This window comes from Mytilus galloprovincialis, chromosome 3, assembly GCF_965363235.1.
Source record: "Mytilus galloprovincialis chromosome 3, xbMytGall1.hap1.1, whole genome shotgun sequence".
Classification (NCBI taxonomy): Eukaryota; Metazoa; Mollusca; class Bivalvia; order Mytilida; family Mytilidae; genus Mytilus; species Mytilus galloprovincialis.
The window spans coordinates 57344108-57366809 of NC_134840.1; the positions used below are offsets into that span (position 1 = coordinate 57344108).

Consider the following 22702-nt stretch of genomic DNA (forward strand, 5'->3'; position numbering starts at 1 on the left):
AAAAGAATTCAGTATCTTGTCAAGGAGATACAGCGTTGCATTCTTCAACTAATAGCCTTGAGACAAGAACAGAGGTAGAAAAATATATAGTTCAATAATTATGAAATATGAAAAACTATCAGTAATAATGACAAATAATGAAGTTTCATTCATTTTTGAAGAAAAAAACTGAGAAAACATTACATTTAATAACAAAAAGCAGCCCTTGAAGCTGTAAGAAACCAAATTTATCATATTGAAAAAAACTTCATACATCTAAAGTTGCTATTTTCAGATAAGATTGAAAAGGGTTCATCACACATATGCTAATTTCTTCTTTTACATATGCTTTTCTCAAAACCAAAAGCTATATCAACATGTTCTTTGTACAAAAACCTCTATCCACAAGTTGTTTACCTATATATGTAAAGTTCTGAAGTGCACCACATATATCTCTTTCATACCAAAGTAGACCACTTAATTAGAAATGGACAATCAGAATAGTCCTATACAAAAATACTAAACAAAGAAGTAATTGATAAGGTCACAAATTACATTTAATATAAAGTGTGACAGTTTTATCACCTTTTTATTCTGATACATGTCAGATAAACAGTCAAAAAGGAATTTATTCCAACACAAGATTGGGTCACCTTATGACCTGCTATTTAGATTATCTCCCCTTAAAAACAAATCTTAACAGGACAATAGCCTGATTAAATGCCTTCTGTCACAAAACTGATAATTTTCTTCTTGCATGTCAAAGTCTATCAAATGTTTTTAAGATTACAATTCAATGTTTTTATTATAAGGACATCTATTGACCTCTAACTGATTTGACAACATAATGGGTGACCTTAAAACTTTAGTAAAATGTTTATCATGTAGGTCTTACTAACTGAATACTTGCAAGTTTTAACTTTATGCAGCCCATGTTTTGGTAATATGAATGAAAATTTGGTTGCCTAAAAGTACACCAGAGACCACTAGCTCACACTTTGAAATAATTTATAATTGCAGCAGGGGTCCTTTACATTATTTACTGTAAGATAATAAAAATAAATATTTTTCAACATTTACTTTAAAAACAATGAAAATTCATGTTAATTTAACATTGGTATGTTTGCTTTTATGAGCAAATGTTGAGAATAAACTATATAGTCTCTGTTTACTAAAATATTCAATCGATAATTTGTTATGATAATATTATGTCAGATTAGTAATTTTAATACGAATTTCACCCCTCACGGTAGCTACCTCCTAGTGCTGTATCTATGATTATTGTCATACATACAATGGAATGTCTGATGTCACAAAATTAAATGTTCTATTTACAAGTATGATTGTTAAAAATCTAAGGTTAAAAATGACATGAAAATATTGGACAGTTACATATAGGTGTGTCCCCATAAATTTCTAAATACAAATTGATTAAAACTGAGTATGACAACCCAAAAGAAATACATCCTATTCCATATGTTTTTATAAAAGCGATATCTCTATTCGCATGACATTTTAATAACCTAAGTTTGTTTCATGCATTCAAATGAACACTACAGGTCATCAACAGTCCATTATCAACAACTCTGATTAACAGCAATAAATTGATTTTTCAATATTTTTCATTAATGACCAGTACCATGAATTGTAAGCTCATTCAAATTTCAGGAAATTTCATCCATCAATGAATGAACAACAAAGTAAAAGGCCAATAAACAGGCAACTGGCTACAATAAAATTACATTATCTACCACTCATAGGAAATTTACAAATAGGACTTGTCCTTCAAACAGAATAAATGAGTGATCAAAATTTATTCAATAAAATTTGATTACGATTCAATTTTGATTTCGAGATAAATGTCAGCTGGCAGCACGCACATATACAGGTGTTTGCCATATAAAGTGGGTACTCGATGACGATTAAAATCTTTGATCCCTTCATATCAAAGTAGTATTAATAACAGTTTGTTTTAGGGATTATAAAGTATTGTTAGGGCTAAATGAAAAGAAAAATAATATAATAAATCATAATTCGATCATTTTGGCCATATTCCATGTTGTACGATTGAAGCAGTTACAATAAACTACAACAAAAAGTATCATGTTTTGTAAACAAAAATACTTTGCAACTTAACAAATATCAAAACAGCTTTATCGTAATTGAACAGAACATTACTTTTATAGAGTGTATCGTTTTAAATTTTGTTAACCAGGGTCTTTAATAAATTACTATAAGATGAGGATTATTAAGGCTGTATGCTTAACTGTAGCTTTCATGTCTCATAGGCAATCATACCACAATTCCTTATTTTTAAATTGATATTGTCACAACAACTGAATTTAATAGTAATATGCTTTACAGGGAAATACAAGTTTATTTTGTTAGATGTGTTCAAAACTACCATTGCAAGATATCTAATTTGTTGTCCGTTTCAAAGTCACAGGACAAATGAAATTATTTATACAGATATAGTTTAGCTACATACCACATTCCTTGAAGATGGAGGACCTCTCATGCCATTCCTAGATCTGCTTCTTTGACCTAAAAGTAGACATCCAAAAAATATAAACTATCAATTCTAGTCATTTGCAGCATAACTGCTACCACAGTTAAAACATTTGATAATAATTGAATACATCATCCATTAGTTTACCTCCAAGGTTTAACCAATAAGTAGTTCTAAGGTCTAAAATCCTAAGTAAGGTCTCATCATTATAGAAAATAGAATCATTTAGAGAATCATCAACCATTGTTATTCAAAAATGAAGAACTACACAATAATTCAATTCTAACTAAAAAAATAGCTTTATATCAAAAGTTCAAACCTTGAGGGTACAACTGTAACCAAAAAGTCAACTTCAAAGGGTTTCAACTTACATCACAAAAGATATATTTTAAATCTCTTCCTTATTTTAAATTTTAATCTGGTCAAACATGTATGTTAACATGAGATATTGAACTAATAAACTAACACTTTCAAATTTATCCCCAGGACAAGATCCCTTTGAAATTTGCTATTCTCTGACAGGTTGTTAAAATTTTAATATTTTTAAACATTAAAACTACATGTACATTGCATGTTATTAGAAATTATAAAACAATAAATGGGTCTAAATCATCTATAAGACTCTTATCACTTCCACATGATTACAAATACTATAAACAACTTTGTTTACTTGTACTTGTGTATGAGTCAGAAAATTTTTGATTTGAAGGTATTATCCCCAATTAGGGTAAAAAATCAAATGTCAAGAAGTTTTCATGTAAACTTCTTTAAATTTCTTTTAAAAGGTAAAAAGAATGAAACAAGACACTCTTTGTTCGTGTATCAAATTTCTCAAAAGTTTGTTACAAATAGATTTTGTTTTCATCAATGGAATTTACAAACCTTTTAATTCTGACAAAAACATAACCAAAGAAAGGTCATAACAATTTAAGCAATTGTTGTAAAGCAATTTGTGAATTTTTGATAATGTTTTCTCTCTCTAATTTTTATTTTAAGATCACATATCAAAGGAGTAGGTTCAGTAAGACCCATTTTTGGCTCCAAAATATAGCAGTTTTACAAAATTGTAAAAATGTAAACCTTTAGTTATTTATTGGACAGTAGAATGCTTCTGCTACATAAATATGGGCAGTTTTTGACAATACAATGCACATATATCCGGTACTAGCACGATTAAGTCATGCTAAATTACTGAAATCCTCATAATTCTAGCATTTTAGTTGAATTTTAGACGATTTCCGTGTAAAACGAAAGTGGCCGCATTCGTGTTCATCCTTAATATTGAAATGTAAGTTGTATTTTATGATAATACATAACATATATAAAGGTTGAGGATGAACACGGATGCGGCCACTTTCATTTTTACCAAAAACCATCTGAAAAGTGACATTTTTCGGCAGATTAGGTAGATTTTTCATATTTGAGCTTGAATCGGATCGTTTTTAATGACTAAATCTGTTAAAATCTTTCACATAAACTAATTAATTCAAATAAAATAGACACTTAAGTGTTTAAAAAGTGGTCAAAATCTTTTGTCAGATGAACCTGAAATTTGAGGCCAAAATCGATCCTTACCGGACCTACTCCTTCATCTAAACTGAGCACTGGTTATACTTTCAGCATATTTGTTTTATATTTTCAAGGTTGTTCCAAAATACATTTGTACTTTGAAAAATAAGGTATAATATGCATGTAGATGTTCATAAGACAAAGTCTCATAAAACACTGAAATCAAATATATACACTACCTATTGTAAGCTGGTCACCCTCAAAGATGACTTTTACATATCATGTCAAAGTGATATTCGTCTATCAAAGGTTTGAAATCTTACAAAACTTGAATGTACTATTAAAGGGAATATGCTATTAGTGCTGTTCATAATCTTGAATACTTTCTACCCAGAATTCTTTCATCACATGACCCTTCCTTGTTTTTTACATGGGCAGAATTTCTATCTTTGACTATGGTATTTTCTCATTGATCTGTTTTCTTTAGTTTCTAACGGATGGATGATAATAAAATTGAGAATGGAAATGGGGAATGTGCCAAAGAGACAACAACCCGACCATAGAGCAGATAACAGCCATTCATATATGAGACAACAACCCGACCATAGAGCAGATAACAGCCATTCATATATGAGTATGTCATACAGTCTTCTGAGCCTTTACTTTATACATACAGCACAGTTTTAAACCATTTTCTTCCCCCTTTCAAAATAATTTTTAATGCCATACACTCAAATAAAGATTAGCATCATATCTATAGTATTTATAATGAAAGATACAATGAAAAATTATGGCATTCTTACTGACTTTATAAGAGAAATTTTGTTAAGCGGAATGACTTAAGCTGATTTCATCAGATAACAATATTTGATAAATGAACAATGTCTAAAAATTTTGACATGTCATGCAACTCTTTATTTCATGAAAATCCATCTGACCAAAATCTAAGCTGAAGGTAAAATGAATCCTTTTTTATTTTCCAATGTTAAACGAATCCTTTTTATTTCTCAAATAAAAAGAACGTGAATCTTTTATCATAGAAATTTATGATTTTGTAAGCAATGTTTGTGTTTTCGCCCCTGAAATAAGCCTATTAGTAATTGTATAAGATTGATGAATGAAGATTAAAGTTAACCATCAAGCAATCTATTTTATTCTCTGTAATACTGATTTATAGACAGATGGACTTTTTACATGAGAGGTTAGAAAGCCAATAGAAGATATTTTCAAAGGACCTTGGGTCATTTTTTATGACTTAGTAGCATATTGTCAGAACACCTGGGACTAATAATGTTAAACATGGCCATTTCAAGCTTTTAACTTTATATGGACAATTTAATTATTAGATATTACTAGCAACAATGTAGCATAACAAGTATCAAAATCAATACCATGTAGAAAAAAAAATATTCAGTGACTATTTTCACACGAAAAATCAGATCATTAAAATTAATAGTAAGTTATACTGAAATGTGTATGACTTAAGAGTATTTTTACTTTTAAGATTTTTTGCGAAAAGAGCCCCAGATGGATAGAGAAAGTTTAAATAATTTGGAAAGAATATATAAAAAAAAATTTCTTTCACAAGGGAAAGCTAGTTTTGCTGCTATTTTAGCCTGTTCTTTATAAAAATTCAACAATTATCATAATTTTCTCTCTGGTTTCAATTAATTTTTTTAGGAATCACTGATATTAGTTAATCTGAATACAGAGATTTAAGACTATGTATGCTTTTATACCTTGAGGTTTTATCTTTCATACTTCTCAAAATCTGATTTGTAATTACAAGATTTGAGTTTTGTTAAAAAACAGTAAATAAGCAGTTGGTTTTCAGAGTTATTATTCAAAGATAAACTTGCTTTTTATAGTAACAATTATATATTTTTTCTGTTAAATATTTTAACTTGCATTTCATAATAACAATTATATATTTCTAGCAAAGAATTTTTTAGCTTATCCCCAACTATTATCTAGAATTTATAAATAAACATAAGTCTTAAAAATCTATCATTTTTCACTTGAACTTTTAAAGTATATTCAAAAGACATCATTTTCTCACAATTTACAAATCAATATTTGTAACAGTAGCATAGATCAATGGTGATTTCGACCTTTTCCTTACCTGGTCGCATTCTTCAAATATCTTATAAAAACCACAAAATTTAAATAATCCAAGCTCAAGTAAATGTAAATCCAACGGAAAATATTTGAACCATCCGACTAAGGAAACATTTGTCAAGTTCTAAATGAAAACAATCCACTCAATGAAAATAAAACGGAGAAATTGATTAATCCTAAGCGTAGCTTTCTGATCAACAGAGTCAGCTGACCTGTACAGGTAAATTGGTCATTTCTCAGGTATCTCCCACATACCTTGGCTATCTTTAATATTCAAGTACATGTACTTCACTAATTGGTGTTTTCAATTTTTAAGTGATGTTTGAATGTCTACCATATGACTGATTTAAAATCCTTCTAAATTGTATCTAATAAGTGGACAAATTCTTGTTAATCCTATTAATCAGTCAATATTGATGAATAAACATGAGAGGATAAAAATTCCAAGCTCTGAATGGATTTTTCTATCTTGACCGTGATAATAAAAACACATCCATAATTTACCTTGATTAAAAATATTCTGGATGACTAATCTTCATAATAGCCGATCATGTTATTACCTATCGTGACCTGCAATTTCTACGTATGTGGCCTATACAATAAATACAAATGTTTTTACAAATTGTATTTCTTGGTTGTGTACACAAATAATTGCATTTAAGAAAAACTTATTATGTTGACTTAGCAAAGTACATTCATAAGTTTTATCTTAGAGATTTGGGACAAATTTTTGATTTAAATTTTTGCATGCAGGTGACATTTACAGAGAGTATTATATAAAAATCTCCGTTAAAATCTTACAATTACCGAGGGATAATAGGGTATAACTAAGGAATTTAATTCTCACACTGATTCAGAAAAAAATCTATTTGGTAAGTTGATGGCAAATTTTGAAGCCACATGAAAACATATTTTTTTTAACAAAAATCACTTATTTCGAAGTATAAAATATCCTTTATAAAGGAACCGATTATTTCATTTTACCTTGGTGCATCAAGCAGGTATATATAATGAAAATAAAACACAGATTACTATTTGACAGGTGGAAATTGATCAATTTAACAGGAAATCTAGTCAGATCTAATATCTTTTGACTAGTGATCAATGGAGACCCCTGAAAGATACAAGGTCTCTCCGTAAAATATTTCACTGGGTATTGTGTTATATTTAATACTTATTTGCCAATTGTGCATCAAATACCATGTATAATATGCCTTCATATCAAAATCCTGTATAGACCAACAGAGACTTTTCAAGTTGGTCATTTACATTTGAAAATTAAAAGGATACCTTGTTTAATTTCATATTACAGTAAAGAATCTTACGTCACAAATTTATTTGCCTTGAAATTCGGCCAACAAACACTTGTATTGCAGATTTCAAAATAAAACAATTTTGTAAATATGAGTAATTTTATGACATATTTTGCCAGGTAACAATGCATACCAGTACAATATCAGTGAAATATTCATTAGACATTATTAACAGTCATGCATTTATCATATTAAACATTGCTTTGTAAATAACTATGTTAATTTCTTTGTTTTCTAGTAATATGAAATTACCAGTGTGTGCTTTTCAGTTATGTAATCCCATAATATTATATAGATACTATTGGGTCATTTATTGTTTGATTAAGGGACGAAATCAAAAGTTCAATGAAGGATAAAAAACTTAATTCACATAGTTTTTCACTGACCCCCACACCCCCCTCTTAACTTAATTTGGGAAAAATTGATTGACCAATAGGGATATATGTAAAATTGATTTTAGATTAACAAAACTTGCAGCCATGTTGACCTCCCCCCCCACCCCCAAACTATTTGATTTAAGTTTTTTATCCTACATCGATCTTTTGATGTCGTCCCTAAGACAATTCACTTTTTAATGACCAAACTCCTTGTTCTACAGAAAATCTGTTACATTTGCTATGTACAGGGAGTACATTGTAAATATTGATGTATAGTACAGTTTTTTTAAGCCCAAAAGTCTGAGGTTCTCCATATCAATTAAAAACAACAGGGCCACTTGACTGGAGGAATAACAGAACAGTGGAATAAGACATACAGGGTACATTGATAAATGATGCCATGATGCAAGATTTTTATCTGATGTGCATAGCATGTCTCTCTCTTGACAAGAGGGCATCAGTATGGGACACCACATTTTACAGAGATAACACCAGATACAAAGCACTGCAAACGGAACAGATAAACTATCAGAATGATTAGGGAAGCAATGAATTTGAAACACATGGAAAAGTGTAAATGTCTGTACTAGGTCCCATACAGAAGGACCAAAATAATATTTTGATGTCTGTACTTGGGCCAATTTATAAGGTCCAAAATAATATTGTGATGTATGTACTAGGTCCCTTACAGTAGTATTGAACTAATATTGTGATTTATCTGTACTAGGTCCCATACAGAAGGACCAAAATAATATTGTGATGTCTAAATAATATTTAGATGTTTTAGTACTAGGCCAAATACAGCTAGAAGTACCAAAATAATATTTAGATATTTCAGTACTAGGTCCCTATAGAAGTACCTACATAATATTGTGATAAGTCTGTACTAGACCCCATACAGAAAGACCTATATAATATATAGATACATGTACTTCAGTACTAGGCCCAATACAGAAGTACCAAAATAATATTTAGATATCGATAAATGTTGTAAATCCTAGTTAATCCCTGTACCTGGATATTACGACACCAATCCCAAATGTTTATATACTAATCTACCTTTGGTCTAGTTAATCAGAATACCTTATTTAATCAGGTGAAGATAAAGAGACTATCATTACCCAATTTACTACATAAACCTATTGACACTGTCAGTTTTATGTTGATTTAGTCCAGTCAACTATAAAGGGCTGGGTAAATATGGCATAGACATGTTATACTGTAAAATAAATGAGGGGCAGGGTATTTGTAGAACAATATCTAAATACATCGTAGACATGTTACATTTAAATATGTCAATGTTCCGTAATTAGGGACGGGATATGAAATTAAAACAAAATATTCAAAAAATAACAATACATCAGAAGGTCAATGAACAGGAACAGATATTATCTGTTATAATTTAAATTGGACCACATACATAAGGTACTTCAATGGAATGTTTTTCTCAGAGTACTTGAAATATCAGTATAAGTTCCTGGCAGGATAATCACGGCGGAGGGCAATTTAGCAAATTGATAGGACATTTTGGCAAAAAAAAATCTGCCCAAGGTTATCAACTCCTGGCACTAGTTTGTTACAGTGTTCTGTGAAAAAGGTTTTTTTTTTGTTTTTAAAAAATCAGATTGAATCATATCAATTTTAAGAAATCACCTAAATGTAATTGTTTGTTCAATATATGCACTAAGATGTTCATGTACATAAATTTATATCCCCTACCCATTGAATCACAGACCTGGCAACTTTTGAAAATTGATTCAAGTAATAAATGATGTTTGGAGAATTTATCAAATGAATTATGACACCTTTAAGATACCACTAATACCAAACTGAGAACTAACACATTGCAAGTGATAATAAGTACAAAACAAACTATGAAACTAAGCTTAGTCCTGACTCTAACACAACAAAGGTTAATATCCCTCTTTCACAGAAAAGTACATGCTTAGAAAATAACAAACAATACAAGAAGAAAGAAATGTAAAAACACTTTTTTAGGTGTTTTTTTTTATTGCAGCGTGACAAATACCATATCTGAAAGTTTACCGCTTGGAAGACAACTAAAAGAATTCCTTTTCTAAATCATTCAAAATCATTTCTTATTCATCTCTGATTCCACCTTCAAAAATGACTATGTAACTGAAAGCATTCACATATATAGAATTATTATATATGTTATCTTTGTCAAGACAGGAACCTGAGAACTGTGATTCAGCAAAATCTCACATTTAAACTAATAAATTTCACATTGTTTCGTTAAAAGAAAATTCCATCAATCGTCTCAAACAATTATTACTCAAGGCATTAAGTTCACTTAGAATTTTAAGAATTCAAATAGAAGCTCAAAACTAGTAAAAAGATTTTGGTACATATCCTGTTTTAAGTGGGTGATATTGTGTATATGTACCTAGGTCAACCCTATTATCATCTATGATCAAAACATTAATTATAAAACATTGCAAGATATTTTACTTTGTGACAAGAAATACGAACCTATTTAATTCATAACATCTTACTCAATACCGCTCAATCTGGCTAAGGATTTCAGACAAGATTTAGTTTTCACAGGAGAAATGGACTAAAGATTGTTTATTCCCATAAAAGCAAACACTGCAAAATGGACATTTAAAATTATCAACCCTTTGTGATACAAATTTTTAGGAGCTATTTTCATCTATAACTGCTTTTTATAACAGATTTCATGTGAAATGCCCTACCTATTTGATCATTAAAAAGTTTAATACAACATGGTAAAATCTTAAGTCACAAAATGTAAGTCTTTCTAATGTCTCCAAGGTGTCTCAGGAATTTGGTAATAACATAAATGATTGACCTTTGACCGGACTACAATTTAAAATCAATCGTTGAAAAAATAGGTACATTTATGACATCCATCATAGCTGTGGGTTAATTAAGGCATACTGTCAGTGAAGTAATACAGAAGACTTCCTATGCCTATTTATATACAGTGTAACCTGCCTAATCCGATACCTGAATATTCCAACATCCTGCTTTAACCAACACATTTCAATGGTCCCAAAATATGTCTATCCTTGCAGAAAAAAACCTGAGTATTCCGACACCCTGCTTAATTCAACATTATTTTCTTGCCCCCCAGTGTGTTGGATAACACAGGTTGCAATGTAATTATTTTGTGTAGGGGTGAAATCTGAGAAACTTCATTCATAGTTAGTTTAATTAGCTTTTAAAACATGTATAATTAACATTTATCATGTGGAAGTTAATATATGTCAATAAATGTAAATTTCATTAAGAAGCATTTATGTAGTCGTAAAAACCCTGTAATCACTTCATTAAAAGCTAATTATAGAATAAAATTAGTTGTCTTTTGTTGTTGGGTTCCTGACATTTTCTGAACTTCACATAATTATCAAAGTTGTTGAAAATTTGATATTATTAGTTTGTCATGGATATCTAGTTTTCACATATATCTCTGATTTCACTGTCATGTTTTTTATTGGTACCGGTAAATAAAACTAAATCAGACATGAAGGTTAAGAATGGTCTTCAACAAAGAAAGGTGTATATTGTTCTATGTCTCCCAGAAACTATAGAAGATGTGAATTTCTCTGAAAGAGTTCTGCAATTACCATCAAACTACTTAAAGTAAAAAGATAAAAAAAAAAATACAATTACCACTGAGGAGGTTCTCTAGAAAAACAAATCAAAATTTGGTTGGTTTAAAAATATTTGACTAGGAATAAAAAAAAATGGTCCTCAATGAAATAGGTGTTCTTTATCATTTGAAAAGTTTTAAAAGGATGAAACCAGAAATAAATCAATCTTCACATCATCAAGGTAACAGATTCAAATGTATATGTATAATAGATTCAAATGTATATGTATAACAGATTCAAATGTATATGTATAACAGATTCAAATGTATATGTATAACAGATTCAAATGTATTTGTAGAACAGATTCAAATGTATTGTATAACAGATTCAAATGTATATGTATGACAGATTCAAATGTATTTGTAGAACAGATTCAAATGTATATGTATAACAGATTCAAATGTATATGTAAAAACAGATTCAAATGTATATGTATAACAGATTCAAATGTATATGTATAACAGATTGTTTGTTTGCAGGTGCTTAATGCCACTATCAGCAACCTTAACCACAACCCTGTAGCCAGTTTATTAATGAAGGAAGCCAGAATACACAGACAGACACCCCCTCAATATTTGTAAAAATTGTAGTGCCCTTTTCAGTACTGTAAATTCAGAAATTATTGCATGCATTTTTTATTGCGATTTTGTCATTTTAAACTTAAATGCAATTTTAATTTTTGCGATATTCAGAAAAAGTCTGTTTGATTCATATTATAAATTTCAAATTGCAAGTTTTAATTATTGCGATGATAATCCTGTCACATTTTTTGCAATAATAAAAACATTTCAATAATTTCTGAATTAACAGTTATAAAAGCAATGATGAAAAAAACAAAATCCCGTTCTGACCTACCATCTACTTCTAACATATAATCTTCTTCACTGACTTCAGAAGAAAGGTCAACATTGGGCGGTTCAGAAGGGATCTTATCTGTGTACTCCTCAGGAATGTTCTTGTTGTCATGTCGTAAAAAAAACTTTACTTCTTGTCTATCATGTTCCCATTCACTTAAGATCTCATATAGTTTCTCATGTTCTCCAAGTCTATGTTCTGAAAATATCCCTTTTCACAATAAATACATTCTAAATTAATTTGATTAAATATTAAAATATCATAACATTACTATTAGTCAAGTGAAACCACAGATGCCACTAGTGGAGCAGGAGCCAGTTACTTTTTTGGAGACAACAGGTTCTTGTTGCTCAATTTTAATTGCTCAATTTTAAGTGTAATGTATATTGTTTTAGACTGTTATTTGTATTATTGAAAATCTTTTGACTTTGATTTGTGCTTTCGTTTCATTTGTTTTGGTGCAAAAACTGATTTTGTTATATATATAATTTTTTTAATTTCCTAATCATTTAATCAAATTTCCTTTTGTGCTAGCTAAAGCCTGTAAGGACATCCTTTATTCCAACTCTTTCAGGTAAAGCTGGCAATAAACCATTCTTATTTTAGGCTTCTTTTGGTAACATTGCATATTGCACTTCATACACTTACTTTCAAAAATTTGCTCTGAGCATTCATGATGAAGTTTAAAGCAAGAAAGATGAAATTGATTTTGACTTGCCACTGCAAAACACCTAAATAGTTCTCCTTTTAAAGTATTAAATGCTTTAGCAAATACAAACATAAAATCTCCAAACATGACACCAATTCAGTATGAATCTATTACAGTATTATAACAACATCAGACAATTGTAAATAGTAATTGCTGTATACTTTTGTCTCTACTATAATACTTTTCTCGCTTTGATTTTTTAAACATACCATGACCATTTGCTAGCTGTGTTAAAATGGCTGGTCCTTCCCCAGATTCCTGAACACAGGCTAGTACATCTTCACATGTAGAATCTGGATTTACTGGGAATTCCAAGCACCTTTCTTCACTGTCATCTAGATGTACTTTAAGAATTATCTGCAAAGAAAAATTATCACATGAATTTTTACTCAATGCAATGTAAGGGAGATAATTCAAATGTATTTGCAGACAAATTGTTTCACATGGGAGATAACATGATTAGATATGTATCAATTTAATTTGATTTTAAAGATAAATCTTATTGTTATATTACAGAAGATTTATCTGATAATCATAGAATAAAAAAAAATCTACTTGTTCAACTCTCTCCCACACATGTTCTATCTTTTATTTCTTTAAATCTTTAGATGGTTTGAGGCGTCAACATAATTCCAAATTAGAAGTTTATTTTTTTACAAAATTTAAAAGCAATTATTTCTTTGACCCATCACTAAGCCTTTTTGGTTGAATTTCCAGTGTATGTCACTGTATGGATAGCAGTTATTTTAGAGAGAAATTACAGTTTTCAACTACATGTATCATTCTTATATAAGATCATACAATGTTTTATTGTCAAACATTGTTTCATTTAATTTCTAAACATTATCAATGTATATTTACAGTAACTGGTCCGTAACCCTTAAGCATGGTGGCCATGTTAATTGGCCAGCAAAATTACCAGACACCAGCTAGATACCTTAAGGATGATTATGGTCAAAATTGGTTAAAACTTGCCAAGTAGTTGCAGAAGAGATATTTGTAAAAAAGTTGATGGATGCTGACACCATATGACGACAGATTACAGACACAAAGTGATGACACAGACTCACATTGGCCCTTCAGGTCATGTGAGCTAAATTAGGAAGAAAAGTTAGTCAATAGATATCCTGATCTAACTTAATATATATAGTTACAATAAAATACTACATTTTACATGTTTCTCGTTTTTAAATACATGTACCGGTACAATATTTGTGAGTCAACACTGTAAACATTAAGAGAAAACATCCCTTTTTACTTAAAATGTGTTCAAAATAGATTTTTGTAAAGTAAATGTTTGTCAAAAATATTTCTAGCTATAAAGCTATCTGGAGTATACAGGTTAATCTTTTTATATGAATATGATTTAAATAAACAAAGCATTTAATTTTTATGATAAATAAAATATTAAAAACAAACATAAATTGTGCACCTGTTCAAACATTTGATAATCAATTATGTGAAAAAATTTCACATGCATGAAATAAACCATTTGTGCAATGAAATAAACCATTTTATTTATCTATATATATCCAACACTTTTCAAGGATGTAAACAAAATATTTCAGCAAAGGTCAAAATGAAGAGCTTTCATCTGAACTCTTAATCAAACATAAACAAATGCAAATATTTAATAATCATGTAATGGGCCTTTGTTTTATCTTTATCTGTAAACAGTATAATTTATATATTTCAAGTGACACCAGATAAAAATATTTTTCCTATTTACCTCAATTATCAGTACAAATCTTTGAACAAAATTTACTGTACAAAGGGAGATAATTCAATAATAAAACTTTAACTGTTATCAGCTATTTTTTCTTTACACAATTTGAAATCTAATAATTATCTATGGAAATAGAAAAAGGCAGAAAATGCATCAAAATTAAAATAAAAAGTCTATTTATTTTGAGAATTTACAGATCCATAGTATCATGATCAGCAAATACTAGTTGTAGAAGGAAAAGTAAAAAATAGATAAATGAACAAATCTCTGTTAACTGTAAGTACATTTATACATATTTATATCACTTAATAAATATATATCCTGTTGGTGGGCGCTTTTATACAACAAACAGCCACAGTTTGTAAAAAATCTAACTTATTTAGCTATCTAGAGAAAATAAATATATCAGAAGTCATTCTCAGCATAAAGAATATAATAAGATTTTTTGGTTTCCAAAAAATATGACATGTTGCTATCAAAGGTATATACATGTATATAGATAATTTACATCTATTCTTACAATTAAGAGATTATGAAATTAAGAAATATCTTAAAATGTTTTCTATTGCAAGAAAAATTATGATATAGCTGTTAACAAACACCATTTTCGGACTATCATTGACACCATTTGCAAGTATAGTCTGTTTGGAAGGGGACGATAAATGGCTGACCAGTGTTAAGAGTGAGCAATATCTCTTGTACATAAAAGACATCCTTGTAAATTTAAAAAAAGAGAAGACTTATGCCTCTACAAGGCAGCAATCGCACAAGCACTCCCAACCCATTGTAAATGAATATTAAACTGAAACACCATTCAGTAAAAAGAGTAAGAAAGTATTTTCCATAGTGAAAAGTCCCTCTGCAAAAATAACTATCTGACTAAGAGTATTAGGTTGTTGTGTAGGCTGTTAAACGCACACAACTAACTAACCACTTTTATACTAATTGGGTGTCAATGACAATGTATCAATTACATTATCAAATGATTCATAAATCATAGTAATACACAAAACAAAGACCTTTTACTCGTTAATTAAAAGATAATCATATGACTGACACATCCAAGAATCAAGATAGTTCCAGTTCTTGGACAAAATGTGAAAGTTTATATTGTTTGGGTCTATATTATACAGAGTATTGACTTATATCATAATCAATTTATTGTTCTATAGTAGTATAAATATGAAATATGATAATTTTAATCCATATTTTAGGAAAATGGTGAAATTCAATATTTGTCTTATTATAGTAATCTTTTGATCTTTTTCACTCAGTTGTAAATAAGGCTTTTAATTACTTGACAAGTTTTTTGTTTTACGTCAATGATGCAAGGCCCATTACAGAAATAACAGTCAGAGTTGTCAATAGCAAAAGCTGAAAATACCGATTGAAAAAGTACTTTTAATCTATGAAGAACTGTTAAGACTTGCATGAAGTTTATACATAATGCAATACCATTGTGCACTGAATAGGTAATTCAATATATAGAGAAAGCAGATCTATCCCCACCCAACATTGATCTGACACTTACAAAAGATTTAATTCAATTGTTTAATTATCTCATCAACTCATAAAATCATGACCCACGATTTTCAAGGGCAGTCAAACATGTGTACAAACTTGCACTGGTTTTGTTTTAAAGTAAACAAAAAAAGTATATGAATGTATTAATGTACTCATACATGTTTGTACAACCACTTTAGTTCTGATCTAAGATCTTCTCAATTTTAAGGATCTCTGGGGTCCTGAATCTGTGTTTACAAAACATCTTGTACAGAATATTGGATGAATCTATGTGAAGCAGACAGTTTTCCACCTATTCCAACTATTATAAAATTTTGAACATGGTGATTTGGTAATAAACTAATTAACAGTCTACCAGGACATAGATCAGGACATAGATCAGCCTATATAAAAGATGAGTTATCCCAACTCTGAGCAGACTAGATCAGTCCGCAACCCAAATACACATGTTAACTCAAACTGAAGTCCACTGTTTGCTCTTGTTCCTAAATGCAGCATAATAGCCAAAAAACAGAAAAGTACTATGATTATTTTTTTTATAATGAACATGCTTGTGTTTTGTTATCTATTATGTCTAAGCAGTTTTCTATTCTTCTCTTTTAATTGTATGCTCTTCTATGTAAAATATGCTTTCTCTATGACCCGAGAGTTGATGTTGTAATTTAAAAAATTTCTTTAACCCAGTCACATTGTTCATATCTCGTTCCTTATCATCAGTGGTTGTCTTTACCTAAATGTTTTATGTCATTTAAGGGCAATTTTGTGTCAATGGTATCTGCTATATTTATCCACAACTATTTTAGACTTGTCACTTATCTATTGTTGGAGAGACTGTATGCTGACCTCAGATTTCTTTTGTTTTTTGTGTCATTGGGTCATTTTGTTACCAATGTGTACCTTACGTCTTGTTTTATTTGTACCAAAAAACCAAAATGTTCTGACTATGTCAAGTGAAATTAGACCTAATTAAGGTGACAGATTGACATATCAATTAGCATGTAGAAAGTCATTAACATACATGTAATACAATTGAATCTATGTAAGGAGGATATAAATAGCATACAATCTGAATTCATAACTGAGAATGACGGAATAAAATTATCAAACGTGTATGATTCAGAATTTTAAGAAACGATCCTGTCAAAAGAGTATAATTAGAGGAAATACATGGCTTCATGTAAGACTTGCTATAATGTCAAAGTCTTAAAAAATTACCTAGGAGTGACAATTCCAAAAAATATTATAATCTGTCAAAAATTATAGAGAATTTGATCAAGAATGACAGAATAAAATTATCAAACTTGCAAGATTCAAATATTTAAAGAAAATGATCCTGTCAAAAGAATATAATGTGCAAAAATGTATGGCTTCCTGGAACTTGCTGTAATGTCCCAATCTTACAAGAATTGACATAAATGGTCACAATTCCAAAAATATAATAATCCGACAAAAGTTATAGAGAATATGATCATGCACAAACAAAAGTAAACAAATCCACCCAATATTTAAATTAGGTTTTGCCTACAAATACAAGTATGTTATTCACGGAGTGAAACAAGAATAACATTGTATTATAATTCAAATGTACAAATCTTGCTCACACAGGAAACTATCATACCAAATGCAAACTGGAAAAAAGATCACTAAAAGGATAATGAAATGCAGGGGAAAAAAAGCTTCTTTGTTGTAAAGATAATTTAGTTTTCTATATGTAATTATAATATATCTCTGATTATATATAGCATGAAAAACAATCAAAACAAATAGAAATGATAAAATTTTACACAATATTTTAAATTTTATAATCGAAAAAAATCAAAATTAAATTAAAGTCATAAATGTAATTACCATGTGATGGTTTATCAGATCTTGTTTTCTTTATATCAGATATCAGAATTCCAAGTTCAAGAAATCTTTAAGACTGAAATAAACTTTTACAGAAAAACAAGCTGTATCTATAGAATGAACTTGTTGGTTATTTTGCACCCCTTCCCTAAAAGAAAAGTCAGCCTGGTGTAAAACAAACTTTGTTTACAGTACAAGAGATAGAAGATCTAAACAAATTGTGTAACGACTGTTTTCTACATCAGTGAAGGAATGTTATCTGTAGAACTATGCCTCTATCTAATGTGTTTTTAATGGTTTTAAAGAATGATCTATTCCAATGGTAATTATAGTAATTAGCAGTAAACTAGCATTGAATCAATTAACTTCTACACTCTGTTCTACACCTATGATAATAACTTAAGTTATTGTCCTAAACAGGTCAATTTGTTAATGCTAGGATGACATAGCTCAAAGAGATACTCATCCTTATTTATTAAGAAAATTCTCAAAGGTATTAGGTGTAGGTTGAAGACATGAGATCTATTTCTATCCTTTCTAAAATATGATATATTTGCAGACCCTAGGAAAGTGTGTACCAGTGCTATGCAGCAAAGATTTTTCCACATTGGTTTTTCCAAAACTAGAAGGCAGTATCAGCAAAATAAATTTCTACTGTGTATTACATTTTTGAAGCTAAAAAATGGAGATGAGCAATATTTATTTTCCAATGTTCACCAGATGCTCCACAGGGCGCAGCTTTATACGACAGCAGAGGTTGAACTCTGAATGGTTGGGGCAAGTATGGACACAACATTCAAGCTGGATTCAGCTCTAAATTTGGATTGTGTTTAAATAGTTGACACAGCATAGGTTTCTGACACAGAATGAACTAAAAATTTGTTTTTTGCCTTTGAGCAATTCACTATGCTGTTGAATATTAATCCTCTCAAAAAATGTTTGAAGAAATTTTCTTTTTATTTATGAAATCTGAAATGAGAAAAATTGATCCCCCCCACCCCCCCACCCCCAATTTTTTTTTCACATCCCCCTTTCCCTAATTCCAAAACTGATCTCAATTCAAATTACTAATGGAGTTTGCAACAATAACTACTCATTTAAATACATCATGAAATATTTTAAAAAATGTAAAAAAAGTGCTTGTTATCACTGAGTGGTAAAGATTGTTTTAATTTATCAGTTGGTAGTAAAAGTGAATATACATTGTATATTGTATAAAACAATGATTTTAGTTGATTCAACTACTATTCTGGACAAAGAAAGATAACTCCAATTGAAAATTTTTTGCTATTGCCCAATATTGTGCAATTAGATATTTCTTGCTATTGCCCAATACTGTGCAATTGAAAATACTTGCTACATGTATTGCACAATACTGTGCAATTGAAGATTTCTTGCTATTGCGCAATACTGTGCAATTGAAGATTTCTTGCTTTTGCTGAATACTGTGCAATTGAAAATTTCTTGCTATTGCACAATACTTGTAAGTTTCAACATTATTTTTTTTTGGGCGATTTTGAGATGACCAGCGTATCCCAAGGCCTTGATAACCTTTAAAGGCCACAAATAAGACGAAAAAACATCAAAATTGGACAGAAAACTGAAAAAAATGGTTTCTGACATCAGGGTTCTTAACCCTTACCATGCTGAGTTGTTTTCAGAAATTGTCTAAATTTAGAGTATTTGCAAAAATATGCAAATGATATGCAAATGAGCTGTACCCTGATGCTGATGCATCCTGATTACAATAAATCTAAAATAGGTGATCACGGGGTGGGGTGGTCGGGGTGAGGAGGCGGAATTTTTTTGTCGGGAATTTGCCCCAAAGTTGGTCCTCAGGTACAAAAAGCGTCAATTTTGACCTTTTTTCGTTCTTTTTCTCGACCTGTAAGTCCGAGAGATGCTAATAGATGCATCCATCTGTAGTTTACATGTAGCGTGGACACCAGTGAACACTTTTTTCACAACAGTTGTTAGGTCGGAGTGAAACTGATCTGGGTTCATCAGTGTAAAGAAGGTCATTTGCACCAAAATTCACCAAATTTCGGAATTTTTCCAATTTTGAACTTTAACTGGACTTGCAACCGGAAGTAGTCCTTTCCTCGGCGTATTTTGATAATAGACACGACCAGTCGTTATGTGCCTTTAGGTTAACGGTATTTGTCAAGGTTTCAATCCTCTGAACTCCGTGATTCAGACCTTGAAGGTAAGCCCACCCCTCCAAAAAACCCAATTTTGTCCGATATCAAATTTTGAAGTTCGTATTTGAGCTCAAAATGAATATTTAAAGTGAGAAACATGACATGAATAGTTTCAGATTGAGGAAACGTTCATACACTACGAAATAAATGGTATTACGATGACCTCTAAATGTATGGAGCGCCATGGATGCCAAAATAACGGTATTCTGGGAACGGCCGTAATATTACGGCCCCCGCACGACAAGGGTTAATATAATAATTTTGGATCCTGATTTGGACCAACTTGAAAACTGGGCCCATAATAAAAAATCTAAGTACATGTTTAGATTCAGCATATCAAAGAAGCCCAACGATTCAATATTTGTTAAAAGCAAACTTAGTTTAATTTTTGACCCTTTGGACTTTAATGTAGACCAATTTGAAAACGGGACCAAAAATTAAGAATCTACATACACAGTTAGATTTGGCATATCAAAGAACCCCAATTATTCAATTTTTGATGAAATCAAACAAAGTTTAATTTTGGACCCCGATTTGGACCAACTTGAAAACGACCAATAAAAAAAAATCGAAGTACATTTTTAGATTCAGCATATCAAAGAACCCCAAGGATTCAATTTTTGTTAAAATCAAACTAAGTTTAATTTTGGACCCTTTGAACCTTAATGTAGACCAATTTGAAAATGGGACCAAAAATTAAGAATCTACATACACAGTTAGATTTTGCATTTTAAAGAACCCCAATTATTCAATTTTTGATGAAATCAAACAAAGTTTAATTTTGGACCCTTTGGGCCCCTTATTCCTAAACTGTTGGGACCAAAACTCCCAAAATCAATCCAAACCTTCCTGGTACGGTCATAAACCTTGTGTTTAAATTTCATAGATTTCTATTTACTTATACTAAAGTTATGGTGTGAAAACCAAGAAAAATGCTTATATGGGCCCCTTTTTGGCCCCTAATTCCTAAACTGTTGGGATCTCAACTCCCAAAATCAATCCCAACCTTCATTTTGTGTTCATAAACCTTGTGTTTAAATTTCATTGATTTCTATTTACTTATACTAAAGTTATTGTGCGAAAACCAAGAATAATGCTTATTTGGGCCCTTTTTTGACCCCTAATTCCTAAACAGTTGGAACCAAAACTCCCAAAATCAATCCCAACCTTCCTTTTGTGGTCATTAACCTTGTGTCAAAATTTCATAGATTTCTATTTACTTAAACTAAAGTTATAATGCGAAAACCAAGAAAATGCTTATTTGGGCCCTTTTTGGCCCCTAATTCCTAAACTGTTGGGACAAAAACTTCCAAAATCAATCCCAACCTTCTTTTTATGGTCATAAACCTTGTGTTTAAATTTCATAGATTTCTATTTACTTAAACTAAAGTTATAGTGCGAAAACCAAAAGTATTTGGACAACGATGACGACGACGCTGACGCCAACGTGATACCAATATACGACCAAAAAATTTTTCAATTTTTGCGGTGGTATAAAAAAACTAGAATGTGTCCATTGTACACAGATGCCCCACTCGCACTATCATTTTCTATGTTCAGTGGATTTAATTTTCCATTTAAATTAGAAAGATCATATCATGGGGAACATGTGTACTAAGTTTCAAGTCCATTGGACTTCAACGTCATCAAAAACTATCTTGACCAAAAATTTTAACCTGAAGCGGGACAGGCAATACCAACGGATGGACAGACGAACGAACCCACAGACTAGAAAACGTAATGCACCTTCTATCAAAGGTGGGGCATTAAAAATGCTGAGAAACCCCATTTCCTAGTTAAAACTATTATTAAACATATTCTTATTTCAATATATCAAAGAATGTTAGAAGCAAGCAATAACTTTCTCATTAGGATGAAAAAAAGGAAAACGTAGACAGTCTAGCTACAGACCTCATAGGCGGATCCAGGGGGGCCCTGGGGGCCCCGGCCCCCCCTTTTCGTGGGAAAAATTTGATTGATTATATAGGGAATCACTGAAGCATGACTAGAGCGGGCCCCCCTTAGGTCAGTCAGCGAGCCCCCCTTAGAAAAAGTTCTGGATCTCCCACTGGACCTATAGCAATTGCATGTGTTTAATGTTGTTGTTGTTTAAGAATTAAGAGAGCAGTTAAGACTAAACTGCACTTGCACTGCACCTGTCTACATCAATAAAGAGATGTAAACCATGTTCCTATTTTTCCTATAAAAACTATGACTAGTCTTTTAATGTCCAAAAATTTGATGATTTGACATTAAAAAATACAATTAAACTGATGTTACATTACAATGCAGAAAGTGTGACGCTATCAAAGTCAACTAAACCCCTGTCTAATGATTAAATCTACACTGCAATGGGTTTCAAGTGCACAAACCTTTGCCAAATTTAGATAGAAGATTTA

At 30.6% G+C, this 22702-nt stretch overlaps 1 protein-coding gene across 4 annotated transcripts in view; it reads right to left on the bottom strand.

Annotated features, from left to right (window-relative positions):
• LOC143068423 (apoptosis-stimulating of p53 protein 1-like) overlaps positions 1-22702 on the bottom strand; it is a 62980-nt gene that overhangs the window by 27824 nt on the left and 12454 nt on the right. For 2 of the 4 annotated variants that reach the window (XM_076242466.1, XM_076242465.1), the window contains exons 2-4: positions 13217-13364; positions 12299-12496; positions 2468-2523 (exon numbers count right to left, since the gene is read on the bottom strand). In XM_076242466.1, the coding sequence (XP_076098581.1) occupies positions 2468-2523; positions 12299-12496; positions 13217-13364 (402 nt within the window). Of the gene's footprint in view, positions 1-2467; positions 2524-2635; positions 2722-6119; positions 6633-12298; positions 12497-13216; positions 13365-22702 lie in introns of those variants that run through there. The other 2 variants (XM_076242468.1, XM_076242470.1) reach the window with 2 other exon arrangements.